This window comes from Falco peregrinus, chromosome 8 (genome assembly GCF_023634155.1).
Source record: "Falco peregrinus isolate bFalPer1 chromosome 8, bFalPer1.pri, whole genome shotgun sequence".
In the NCBI taxonomy this organism is placed as follows: domain Eukaryota; kingdom Metazoa; phylum Chordata; class Aves; order Falconiformes; family Falconidae; genus Falco; species Falco peregrinus.
This window is the reverse complement of record NC_073728.1, coordinates 18,544,483-18,558,284: the sequence shown is the minus strand read 5'-3', so window position 1 is coordinate 18,558,284 and position 13,802 is coordinate 18,544,483. Positions and strand designations below refer to the sequence as shown.

At 37.3% G+C, this 13,802-nt stretch overlaps 1 protein-coding gene across 1 annotated transcript in view; it reads right to left on the bottom strand.

The window, feature by feature from the left end:
• The window catches only part of PDE11A (phosphodiesterase 11A), a 135,993-nt gene that overhangs the window by 68,884 nt on the left and 53,307 nt on the right, over positions 1-13,802 (bottom strand). The window contains 4 exon segments of the mRNA XM_055812394.1: positions 2,196-2,331; positions 7,050-7,114; positions 10,746-10,886; positions 13,086-13,175. Of these exon segments, the coding sequence (XP_055668369.1) occupies positions 2,196-2,331; positions 7,050-7,114; positions 10,746-10,886; positions 13,086-13,175 (432 nt within the window).

The following is a 13,802-nucleotide window of genomic DNA, read 5'->3' as shown; positions in this document are numbered from 1 at the left end:
TTGACTTTGATTTGGAATTAAAGACAAACTGTAATGGAGGCAATGCTCACACAATTCCTGGATTACTTACACTGGTAGATTAGTAGGGCAAACCTCTGCTGAGTAAGGGTGCCTTAGACATACTCTTCCCAACTGCCAAACTGAAATTTGATTTAGCAAAGCAGCTGTAAAATGAGGCTTACGGGAAATATGCATTTTCAGAAGAAAGATGAGAGTAAGTAGGGAATTGTGCAGAAATGCAAGCTAGGAAGAAGTGGAAGGATGGGGTCAAAACCAAGACTTGAGATTTTCTGTGTAGGTTTAGTTGGTCCCATAGCTCTGAAGAGAACATTCTGCCCCATTTACTGTTTTCTATCTAATGTAGTATAAAACTTTGCAATTTATTGTAAGTGTCACTGATTCTCTTTTTTCTACGGTTAATTAGCTTTATTCTTTAAGGTCACTGCTGCAAAATCTGAAGAAAAAAAAGTATTTTTTCAAAAGAGATTAGAGCAAGAGAGTGGGATGAGCCCACTCACAAGAGATCAGGAGATGTTCTCCTATGAAAATGTTAATGCTACAGGCAATCTGTAATAGAAGTAAAAGACCAGCAGTAATTCATCAACTGGAGGCAAGATGTGGTCGCTGTGAACTCCTAGCTAGCAAAAGATATAATTCAGGTTTTAACTGGAGTGCTGCTTATTTGTACATACACAGAACTCATCACCGAAATCAGCGTGGACTGCCACCTAAAATCCATGGGAGTGGGGAAATAACTTCCTCAGACGTGTCTTAAAATGAACTCTAAAGTGAAAATACTTTGGCATTAAATTGTTGGTGAATGAGTTGAAAATAGAGTGTCAACATTTGAAAATGGCAATTAGTATTCTGGGAGCAGAAAGAGGGTGTTTTTAACAGAAACAAAGAACAGAATATCTGTTCATAACTGCAAATGTATGTTTGATTTTATCTAAATTATACGGGATAATATGTTCCTCTCACTACACTTGACTATAGAAATAACTGATTGTGACAACTTAATTTAAGAATTAAATTTTCATAGGCAACCAGCAACAGAAGAGAATTACTGCCCTTTGTATTAAGTGCTTTCTTTTTCTCTATACAAATTGGGCAGTGGCTCTAACTTGGAAAGGACTAATGTGAAAGGATAGCTGAATTATTCAGGACATAATATATTAAAAGTGCAACTGCAAACATATCAAGGATTGGCATGATTTATTTTACCATATCTCTTTGGCAAGAAATAGACCCCAGGCATTAATTGTACTTTTTGAATTTTGGAACAAATTCATATCAACACAGTTTTCTTGTATACTTTTACAGCAGGTCCCTTTTATTTTTCTTGTTTTGACAGGTTCTGCTGGTTTGAGAGATAATCCCTTTAATGATACACGGGATAAAACTGGAACCAAGCAAAACTCCCAAGATGAAACACTTCCAAGCACACTTACTGTAGTAATACAGTTTAGCAAACTTGCTGACCACTGATGAATGTGCTGCCCAATTGCTGGCCAAGTCCCCACAGTAATACTGTTTCACTGGATAGAATTCAGTGAAGATTTTGTCCTTCCATATGCCTCTAGTATTTATTAGGTGTTAAGTATATATTTTTGTGTGTATCAACACCTTCCTAACTGAGGCAGGAATGAATACCTTAGGATACACAAACAACTTTTGTTAGGAGTGATATATGTATCCTGGAGAAATAACTAATCCAGTGTGTGTATTTTATTTGTGCAAATTAAAAGGTTAGTTGGCTAAGTTAGATCACAAACAACATTTGCCTCTCTAGGTTCTGTTTACACTCTGTGTATGTACAGTCCCAGTCACTCCAACAGCTAACAGCAATGGTGCTGCTAACACTGAACATCAACAGTGGAATTTTCAGCAATAAAAATTAGCTTGCATACACTCAAAGCACTTGATAGGGGAAGGTAGCACTTATAAATAGAGAAAAATGAAACAAGGACAGACTAAGACTGCCTAAAGTCATACACTAATTCAGTGACTTGTGTTTACTGTATAAAGCCATGTGAATACCAGCAGACCAGAAAGAGGACATACTAGATAGAAAAAATAATGCAAAATAAATACTCACATGTTTTACAGCCACTTGGATATAACGATAAAATTGTGTTATATTAGTTGCAATGCCAAAAATATGATGTATATTTACATTTCTAAAAATCTCTTACTTCAGCATCAAAGCGAGGATCCTGATAAGCATCACTGATGTTCACTGGGAGACCCGTGGAAGCTACGAGTTCAGCAATGCTATTATTTATTAGCCAGTCAGAATAAGATGTTGATTTCTCCACATTGTCTTTGAAACTATCAAAAGGCATAGCAAGGGAAGAAAAGGACACAGTCAATGTTGCTTGGAAGTCCAGCATGTGTTACAGGCATATTCACAGGAATAGCAGAACCATTCACAGTTATTAATGCTAACTAAGCATTACCTATGGAACAATAATTTGGTATTTATTGAAATAATACACCAAAAATTTTCACCTTTACACAATTCTTTCTATTAAAAATAGCATGGCTCTCCCAAGTAAAGTAAATACAGCACTGAATAATGAAATGTATTTACATGTGAATCAAGAATGTGAATATGTTTCAAGTTTCCATGGGATACTCATCAAAAGCAATTCTAAATAATATATTCTGTAGAGCTACCTAAAAGTACATACTTTTAAGATTTTAATTTTTCAAATTAGTCTAAGAATTTGAGGTATTTTTAATTCATGCTTCCAATAATTTTCCTGTCAAAGGAAATGCCTTTTTTTTTTTTTTGTCTGAAATGCCAGACCTGAATGGCTGAAGAAGCGATCATGAATTAAGTCTGCAAATCAGTAAAGCAAGTGTGTTGCAGCAGGTGGATCTGCGTAGGCATACAATACGTGAAGGTTTGGGGTTTTTTTGCCCTGGCTAAGCTTCTGCCACAACTACGGAGGGGCTAGAGATCTGTGAGTAAATGAGCATAAGACACTAGAATTATGGGTTCAACTCACCACACTCCACCACAGCTTCTCCAGAAAACTCACAGACCTTAAAGTCCTCACCTTATACCTCATCTAATTAGCAGGAAAGTTCTCATTGACTTATTGAAGAACAGGTTTTGACACTGGTGAGGTGTAGCTATTCATGTGTGAATAAACAAATGCATTTTGTCTTAGTTTTGAAAATAAAACAGATCAATTTTCAAGACCTGAGAAATATCACCTAGAAAAAAGTGCCTCTGAGCAGCCATGGAGAAGACTACAATAGCTTGAAGCTTCAAAGTAATGCACATGAATGAAAGAAGGATGAACAGTAAAATGCTTGAATGACTCAAAGTGAAAAGATTGATTTTTGTCAGCTGCATTGATTTTCTGGAGACTAATTCAACTAAGTCACTCATTTGAAAGAAAACTCAATATTCTTAAAATACGATAAAGACAGATGATTATAATAATAATGATTTACATAAATAAATTAAAGTGTATCAACTTTCATTTGGGATAAGGATTTTGAGTGACTGTAGTAAATGTTATGTGTATACTTTGACAGGAACCTTTACATAAATATAATGTTTTTTGAGCTAAGTAAAAAATTCATATTTATAATTTAAAATTTATTTCAGGACATCAATACTTGACAAGCAAAAACAACCTTTAAGGATAAGAATCTAATTTCAAATGCATAGCTCCCAGTTAACACCTTAAAAATCTGGATGATATTATCATTATAATGTAAGACATTTTAAATTGGGACTGCATTACGGCTGTCACACATTTTAAGCAGCAAATGAATTCAATTCAAAGAAAAAAGATATAATTCAAGAAGTTTAAAAGTATGTTCTGCTATGTTGTCTCCATTCCTAGCAAGTGCTTTACAACCGTGCTCTAGAAGAGAGGCACTCAACTTTCACTAGGAGGAAATATCAGTGATTAATTCTGATGCAAATCACAGCCAGCTGGCACTCTCTCCATCCTCAGCAGTTCAAACCCCTCAGAAGCTACTCTAAAAATCACAGCAACCATTTTTTCTGAGCTGTGGAAAGCCATGAGTCCTGCTGGACTGATGCAGGCAGCTACATGTCACTATCTCCCTGTCTTGCCCAAGCACTAGCAGGATCGCTGCATGCCAGGCAGGAGAGTAAACCCAGCTCAAGAGCACTGAGTAGTGCTGCAGGCTCCCCTTACAAAGCTGCGTGTCTTCCTATCTTCCCCAAAGCCTCTCTGACAGGAATAGCAGCAATACAGTGGGGAAGTGGTACAGGCAAAATTGCAGGAACCTTCAGTCCTCTCTGAACAGTGACACGAACCCTTCCAGCTCCTAGGACTACAAGAGCAGAAAGATGCCTTAGGAAGCATAAAAATACTGCAGGGAATGGGGCGATACCCGAGTGCACATCATCACAGGGACAGCCACAGTGAAACAGCAGTAGCAGGGGTTTCAGCACTTTCTCGTTACCAGCCTAACCAGTGGGGAGCACAGCTGTTTTTTCCCACACAACCCACACTGGCTCAGGCAGCTGACCTCTCCTCTACCCCTGGTGCTCAGGATGCAGAAGTGTAATCCCAGCTACACCATCTGCCAAGATGACTTCTGTGTAGGAAAGACATAGCCCACAGTGCCTTCCCTCAGGCTCATCTTCATCCGGAATACATCAGAACTGAACTCTCAAGGCTTCTAAGATTTATGTACTCTTTTTTCAAAGGGAGAAAAAAATTTAGGAGACTTAGCAAACCTGTACTTCAACAACAAAATGATTGGCAAATGAGAGCATCAGTGTGCCATTACGGATAATAAACAGACGATCATGGTGTGTGCTGGAAAAATGCAAACTGAACAGGTAATTCCAAGTATGGTCTTGCAAGGTGTTTCTTTACAACCAACAGCAAAGAAAAAAAGACAGAAATATTCATTATAATATTTAGGGACTAAACAGGTGAGCTTCTATTAGCCAGATGGAAGAAGGGCAAAAGAAAAGCCAATTTCTTCTAAAACTGTGTGAGAAAGTATTTAGGACATTAAGAGTTATATTGTCCTTGGAGCTTCTCTCTCTTTCAGTTAAAACTTAGTACTGAACTGTTCTCAGCCTATAATCTCTTTGGATTTCCACTAAAATTTCAAAGAAATAATATTTATCTTCACTGGTGTAATGATGAAGAAACTCATCCTGCCATTTTTTTCCACATGAAACATCTCATGACTTTACATCAGTTACAGCTGCAGAATGTAGAATGAAAAGAGCAAAAACTTACTAGAAAAAAACGCTCAAATGTCAAGGGCTCACGGTGTTCTGTATCCTAAATAACCTTCATTTTCCCACTATAGAGCCAATAACTCAAGCTGTGCCTGTGCTAGATCCAAATGTGACATCACATCTGCCAGTCTAACCTTGGTCATTGTAACACCAACTTTACTCTCCACTGGATGAAAAATGAAAGAAAAAGCATAAATCTTCCTATAAAGATGCACAGAAGCGTACCCTTACAAATCTTATAAAGACTAGCTACCAGGTTGCATGTGTTTATTCATGTCTCATACGGAAGTTAAAAGAATCTTGACGACTATATGCAGAGCAGGCTACTACAAATTGCTCTGTGGTAACATGCTAATATAACTATGGTAACAAGAAATGAGCCAGCTTGGTTATCTTGACACCACTCTACGTTGTTTTGACTAATCTGGCTACAGATCAAGTTTGAGAAAAACAGGAATAACAACCACATCCCTTGATTCATACTCCTGTCCCTGAACAAAAGGAATGTATTTTCACCCATTTAATTGACCTAGGAAAGACCAACTGCTACTCTGAAGCTCTTTGTCAAAAGCAGTAACTTGTGATTCCCAGATGAATCAACAGATTATTTATTCATATTTAAACCTTCCTATTTTTTCCCACTTGTTTTCCATTTGTCTCACCATTCCCATCTCTAATCTAGTGGATAGGGCATGGAAGAGACCTAGCTTCTGCCTGTCTTTTTGCATGGCCCTGGACTCTGCGGTCAGCTTGCACATCTTAAAAATAACACTACTCATTTTTGTAATGCTACGAAATCAATCCATCAAAAGCATTAAGAATTACGACCTGTTGTAATCTGGAGTATAATGTGCACATTCACCTTAATTAAGTGGTAGCTTTTCACTACACTGCAGTTGAAGAAAGAAGGCAAGTTACCAAAAATATTTTTAAAATATGCTTAAAGGGCTTAAATATGGCAAAGCACTAAGTAATCTTCAAGTTTGCTAAGCTATGGGTGGCAAGTTGGACAGAAATCTAGGTTTATCATTATGGTAGCCATTTGATATGGAAAATTTCAATTCAGAATCAGTATGAATTGATTTGCATAAAATGTGTATGATAATCATTGAGTTTGTTTGGTATGTAGGACGTTTTACATGAACTGTTACCAGTTGTACTGTCTTGTAGGAATTGCAGGAATCCCATATGGACAAAAAGCTTTTTCTATGACTACTTACAGTTAGCCTTTTATCAATGTTTAAATACAGATCCTACTAAGCAAAACATATACTTCTATTTTGACTGGACTCCAAACAAGAGTCACAGGAACATAATTTCTGGGAAAATACACATTCTCTGAGGTTTTTAGGCTTTCCAACTTGACAACAGAAGCAGAAAATTTTACTGGAAACTTTCCAACTCAACTGTAAGGAGTTTTTTTGTAAGAGATCAACAAACAACCTAAAATAATTTTGTAATTTTTACTTCAGTATTAACTATGCAAAAACCCCATGTGTCCTCCATGAGTTCAATAATAAAAAGTCATCAGTAATTTCTTCGTTTCTTCTCTGATACACTGATGCAATCTTAGCACATACATCTATACAAACATACATATAAAAATATAGGCATGTATATTTATGCAAGCAAGTCCCCATTTGAAGCAAGCAGGAGTCTTGTCTGAGTAAAAACTGTAGGCTCACACTCTTCAATCATCTCTATCCGAAGTTCCATAAGAACAGAAAACTGTGATCAAGCAAATTTAAAACTATGTGAAAAAGAATCCATTACCATAGAAGACATGAGCACTAACCTGTTGTCAGTATCAGCACTGCATTTTGGAGATAACAACTCAAAGGATTTAGTAAATTTCACCACCTGTCACAAAAAAAGTAGCATAATTGTTATTAAGATGAATAAATATGTAAAAAACCAGTAACATAAGCTTCCTGTATTTAAAACATTTTTATCTAATGGTCTTAGAATAAAAATTCAATCTGTATTCCCCCAATTTCCTCCAAATTCATGTTCAAAATACATATTGTGCACAGCTCACTAACAAACAATACCAAATCAAATGATATCTTCAGATTCCTTTATGAAACTATTTTCTGCAACAATATATACCTCCCTTCAAAGGGCTCTGGAATATGAATTATGGAGGCTGATGCAAACTTCATTTTTCTAATATAGGAAAATAAAAAGAAAAATACATTTGCACTACTAATTCCAACCTATTTTCCTAGAACTTATGTGCCAATAGCACATAAGTGAAACATCTTAAGAGGGGCTAGTGTGATATAGAGCACAGGTAATATTTCTGGATGCTAGTATGGGTCCCCATCTTCCACTTTGGTTCTGTATCATAAAAGCTTTTCGTACAATGCACAAATAACAGTATTTTTGACATGGCTTCACAATCAGTTACTCTATGGGGTTCTATTTTGATATATAGGTTAACCCTCCAAAATCCAGGGAAATGAGGAAAACAATTCTGCCACTTGTAAAAATGACCACATGGGTGGCAAGTTGCTATTCTCCTACTCCAAATTAACCTAAGATTTATGACTGTTTAGAGAAGTTTAGGCTTAACTGAATACCTTGGCTGTCCACATTTCAGATTTCACATTTCAGGTCTAGAGGAATAAGAACTCATTATCTGTGGTTTGGAAAAAAAACCCCTCCATCCTCAAAGGTAGAAACAGTACCAAGAGCAGAAGAATGAAGTGAAAAATGCCACCCACAGATTGCTACTAACACAATGTACTGTTCTGTGAAAAATAAAAATCATATTATACTTGCAAATATAGTGGCATTTCATAAGAATGTAGTAGAACTGTATCTTGTAATTATAAAATCAGTGTGGGGGGTCTAAAAAGAGAAAATAAACCAGAAACATTAAAATTCTGTAACAGAGAATATATAAACAAAATACAAACCTAGATCTTGTTTTTATGAAAGCTAGTGTAATTTAGGGCATACTCCACTGAAAGTATTTCATTTCTATCAGTTTAAATTAAATGAGAAACATATCTTTCCTCAAGGAAAGAAAATAATGGCTTTTTTCTGCCATACACACAAACTTGTGATTCTGTCTCTGATAATCATTTAGACTTGTCACAGCCCAGCAACAAATAATCAATTACAGGGTCAGTGAATCCAAAGATACTTGGATAGAAAAAAGAATGATATTACAAGCAACACTTTTATCCTTCAATTACTTCTCAAATCAGTAGAAAGGAGGACAGTTTGTGTTGAATAGCCTGAAAACACTGAAGAGATCTATCAAGCTAAAGGCAGCCGCTTTTTTACTACTAATAACAATACTGAAAAATGTTAAACATGTTTAAAAAGGCTCTCATATCCTATGAATGGCAGTATTACAAAGGCCGAGTGAAAGCACCTGTCAAAACTGTGCGTGAAATCCAGCTCTTGATAAATACTTTCATATAGCTTACATTCATCTGTTCACCTTAACAGAGCTCTGCAACAAAATCATTATTCCTTGGTCAAATGGACAAAGCAATTGCAAAAACCAAGCATACTTCAGTGATGCTGAAAGTAAAATTTTCACTTCACCTGCTCAATGCAAAAGCTTCTTCCTATCACATGACCAAGTACGTGACTATCTAGACATTCTTACACAAATACGTCTCTTCCAATGGATTTTCTGTTACCTCAGGGGAAAATTACTAAGTCAAAATAACAAAAGGATTTACCTTTTCACAGCATTTTCATTATTAAGGAACTGTGACCAGCTATCGTTATTTATTTTGCAAAGTATTAAAGGAACTTATTAAAGATGTGCAAACATTGCTAGTCCCAAACTTATCCCTGCCAACAGCTAGAGTGAGTGGAAAACTTCCAGGAAGGAACAAATCCCATGAAGTAGTGGCCACCAAGAGTAGCTGAGAAGACTCCATGTTGTGGCTTCAGCCCTTACTGTCTTGCTATTCTTCCACATTAAAATACTGGATTTTACAAAAAAGCATTCATGAGTCAGGTTCAGAAGCTGACTCCTGTGAAGACACTGATTAGATTGCTGTAAAGCCCACTGAGCTCCTGAATACACAGGACGGTCAGCTAACAAAGTCCTGATGAGTTTATTTTTATCTGTTATTTCTGAAAGACCAGTAATCTGACTCAAGATATAACGTTACATACTAGAATAGAAATTACCTAAGTATTTGTGTGCTACAGTTAAACCATAATGACATGTGAAATTATGAACACTTTAGAAATACCAAGATGTCTGATAATTATTTATTTTAATGTATGTAGACAAGGTTAGTCCTAAAAATGACGATAAAAGATTTGGTTGATGATGCAACTGTTTCTGGTTCTGAAACTGCCTGCAAGCACCACCCATGTGATAAGTGATTAGGCTGAAAATGTGAGCTAGGTCATAAATTCCAGGTAAATGTAAATGAAGCTAAAGAAAGGAAGTTTCTTTCCTTCTCATGGCTATATAATGAAGGACAGGAACTGAGCAGGTAAGTATCTGTTAACAAATCAGGTCATTTTTCTTTCTACGCAGACCACAGAAGCACCCTGCTTCTCAGTTAAGCTGTCCTAGCTGCTCTGTAGCAAGCATTAATTCCATCACACAGACAACTGAGAATCAAAGTGTATCCAGTTGTATCACACCTATGAAAAATACAGTTAGATCCATCAGCAACTTACAGACACCTCAGCCTTCAAATGACCAGAAGGAAACATAAATGTATCTTTTCAGTTTCCATTTGAAAAAGTGACTATACTGGTTTTGGCTAGGCTAGAGTTAATTTTCTTCATAGTAGCTTATACTGATTTAAAGTTCTGATGAAAACAGCGTTGATAACACAGGGATGTTTATATTACTGCTGAACAGTACCTACACAGTCTCAAGGCCTTCTGTTTCTTACTCTGCCACCCCAGTGAACAGATTGCAGGGTGCACAGTAGATTGGGAAGGGACACAGCCAGGACAGCTGACCCCAACTGACCAAAGGAATATCCCACATGACACCATGCTCAGCAATAAAAGCTAGGGGGAGGAAGAGGAAGGAGGGAGCTTTCAAAGTCAGGACATTTGTCTACCCAATTAACCACTACATGTGATGAAGCCCTGCCTTACTGGAAATGACAGAACACCTGCCTGCCAATAGGAAGTAGCACACAAATACCTTATTTTGCTTTGCTTGTGCACACAGCTTTTGCTTCATCTACTGAACTGTCTTTATCTCAACCCACAAGTTTTCACACTTTTACTCTTGGTTCCCTTCCTCATCCCACCGGGGTGGGGAAACGAGTGAGTGGCTGTGCAGTGCTTAGCTGCCTACTGGGGCTAAACCACACAGTGGTGTTGATAAACGTTCAATCTGTACCTAACTTATACTTAAGAATAACATGCTGGAAGAATACTTGCTGTCCAGTACTTACATATGATAGGAAACAGCTTCATCACAGTAAAAGCCGCTGCTCTACCACTCAAATATTAGCCTTTCTACAGAATGTGCAGCCATACTTACTGGTGATTCGATATCTTCCAGAAGTAATACTGAGCACCGTTCACACTTCAGCAGAGTCTGGGCCCGATGCATTATTTTCTTGACAATTTTCTCTAGGTCAGTCTGTTCCTCAAAGAGATCATTCACTACTTCCAGTAAAGCCTGCATACAAGGACAGAAAATTCTTGTATTGGTTGTAGAATTAATTAATACATGGAGCACTGCAAAAGACACAGTCTCTGGGATTGATTTTAATATGAGAAAACCATTGAAATCTTCATTCAAAGAAAGTTCTTAGTGATTATGGCAACAGAATTGGGGTGGGGGTATCTGAAGAAAGAAAGAAGTACTTCTTAGCTCACAACTGAGCACAATCCAACTCCTAGCAAACAATGGGAATCTTTCAAACTATTTCACTGTGGTCCAAAAATGAAACAATGGCTGTAATGGCACTCTCCAAGTATGTAGTATGGATTGAGTTACTCGATTTGCTATAGTGAATTTGCTGGTGCATTTAAACTCCATTTTACTAATTTATTACCCATTTTGCATGTTCAAAGCTGGAAAGAAAAAAATCACATCAATACTTGCATATTCCAATAGCACTCTGATCCAGTCTTTACCACTAACAACATGTCTGTAAAATACAATGTTTTAAAATGAAGGGCTTCCTCTCTCATTTCATCAGTGTCAAGAACATGTTCTTTCTTACCATGGGTCCAAAGAAGTGTGCTTTTTCCTTTATCCTGATTTAGGGCACCAACACTGAAGAACACATAGGTAAGCATATAAATGTTACTGGTCTCAGCTCTCCTAACCCAGTGGTCATCAGCAAGATGTTGGTCACAGGCACTGGAAGTTGCCACCACTGGTTCTAGTTTGATAAGGAAGGCAAATCATGGGCTTGTCCATCATGTGTTGCTTGCCAACTGATTTCAACCATGAACTAGGCCAAGCTAAAGACCACCAACAGAAATGCAATTAAGTATGGGCCACCATGTAACTGCCAAATGACAATGATAATTGTTATGCTTTGGAAGGCTGAAGTGGCAACAAGAAACAGAGAATCTGTATATCTGATCCAATTTCCTGATGTGTCCAACCACCAGAATTTACCATATTCTAATGAAATGTCCCTAATACTCTTCTGTTGAATGCTTCCCCCAAAAGATTGAATGCCAACTCCTCAAATTAATGTTCTGTCTTTTTCTTCATAGCTGTGAAAAAAAAAGTCTGTCATTGTTCCCAGCAGGCTGTGAATCTGCAGCAAATTTTAAGTCTCTATGTTGTCAAACAATTGTTTGAAGATCAAAGAAAAAAAAAAAAAAGAAAAAAAAGTCTTTGGCAGAAAATATTTTTTCCCCAAGTCTCCTTTCCATCTCCATCCCAAAAACACAGTGGTCTGTAGTCAGACCTGGGCAGAAGACAAGCTCATATGCTTCTTGACCCTTAAATATATACACCATTAGAAAGGGCTATTGTTAGTTTTCAAAACCAAGTAAACTAAAGTTTAGTTAGCAGAAAGCATTAGCTTCTACACATGGGAAGGTCCAAAGTCCTGAATATACAAAAGTCAGTGCTCAGTACACAGACCCCCCCCCCCACTGTAGTTTCACCGGCTTGTAAAGCAAAAGCAGGTTCAACACTAGCAGTCTATTTCTATTGAAGCTCTGGAGCTGTGATCCATGGTAACAGAAGTATCATTTCCTGTCATTGCAGGAAAGGTAATTTTTTTTTTTTTTTAAAGCCAACAATTATCAAAACCACCTCAAAATTACCATTTTATTTCTTAAAAAAAAAACAACCTCTCTGAGAAGAAAATGACATTCAAGCTCTGCATTATTTTCACTTCTTTGGAGCCTCCTGTCCCAACTCATGCATGGCATCAGCAATCATGACTAATGTGAGTAATGTATCTATACAGACACATGCTGTCAAACCCCCTCATATACAGATTTTTTTCTTGCCTCCTTTACAAAGATATATCCACATTATTTGCACATGAATTGAATATTTCAAATTCAGGATGGCAAAGGTTTGATATTACTGGAGTTTTAAGAGAGTTTGAATCTCTGCCAAAGTAACACTCTCTCCTGCACTGCCTATGTCACAAACACAATTGTTTCAGCACTATGAAACAGGGAACTGACATCAGGAAACAACAGCCACCACCACGAGCGTATTTCCCTCCCACGCTCCCTGCTGGCTGCCTCAGTCAAGATAGTGATCTGTTGAAAATGCATTTTTTGAAATAAAACATAGTCAAAACTGTCTGCTTAGCAAACATATTTGCATAGCTGGAATCTGAAGAAACAATAGACAGAAGTTTGATATTCGTCCAATATACATTGTTTTACTTACCCTGCTTCTGTCATATTCCTTCCTTGAAGCTGCAAATAGCTGGGCATTGGATATGGCAATCCCACAGAATGGGAGATACATCTGCATCACCTAGTACCAAAAGAAACTCCCAGTCATTAAAACCAATGCAATTAGACACTCATGATACTAGCAAAGAGATCTAAACGTAGGGGACATATCCCAGGAGGGTCTCAGCTTACTCATTCTTTAAAAAAAACACTGAATATAAAATAAAATCATGGGCAAGGCACATAAAATGGGTGGAACAGAAACTGAATGGATAAGAAAGAACAAATACATTTGAGTTCACAGGTCCCAGCAGTTAGGGTCCTCTGTAAGTTGTCTGGAAAACCGCAGATTCTCAAGTCTGTAAAACGTCCGCTGAATACTACATTAAATTACTGCAGACACTACAACTTCCCTAGAACAATACGTACTTTTCTGGACTGATTTTTTGTTCCAAGCTCAAGAAGCAAGCTTGAGTTACATGTCTGCTGATTTCTAGAGGGCGTAGATTTTGGAGAATACCAGCACAGTGGAACAGCACGTTGATCCAAAACTATTAGTCAGAAAGCTGACTGTCTTCTCAAGGGGGGCAGGGAGTTCAACACGCATGAGGAATTAGGCCTTAATGCATCACCCTTCATTAAGACAGACTGGATGAGAGGGACTGGGAAAATATTTTGAGGTGCTGGCTATGACTTTAGGCATACCTTA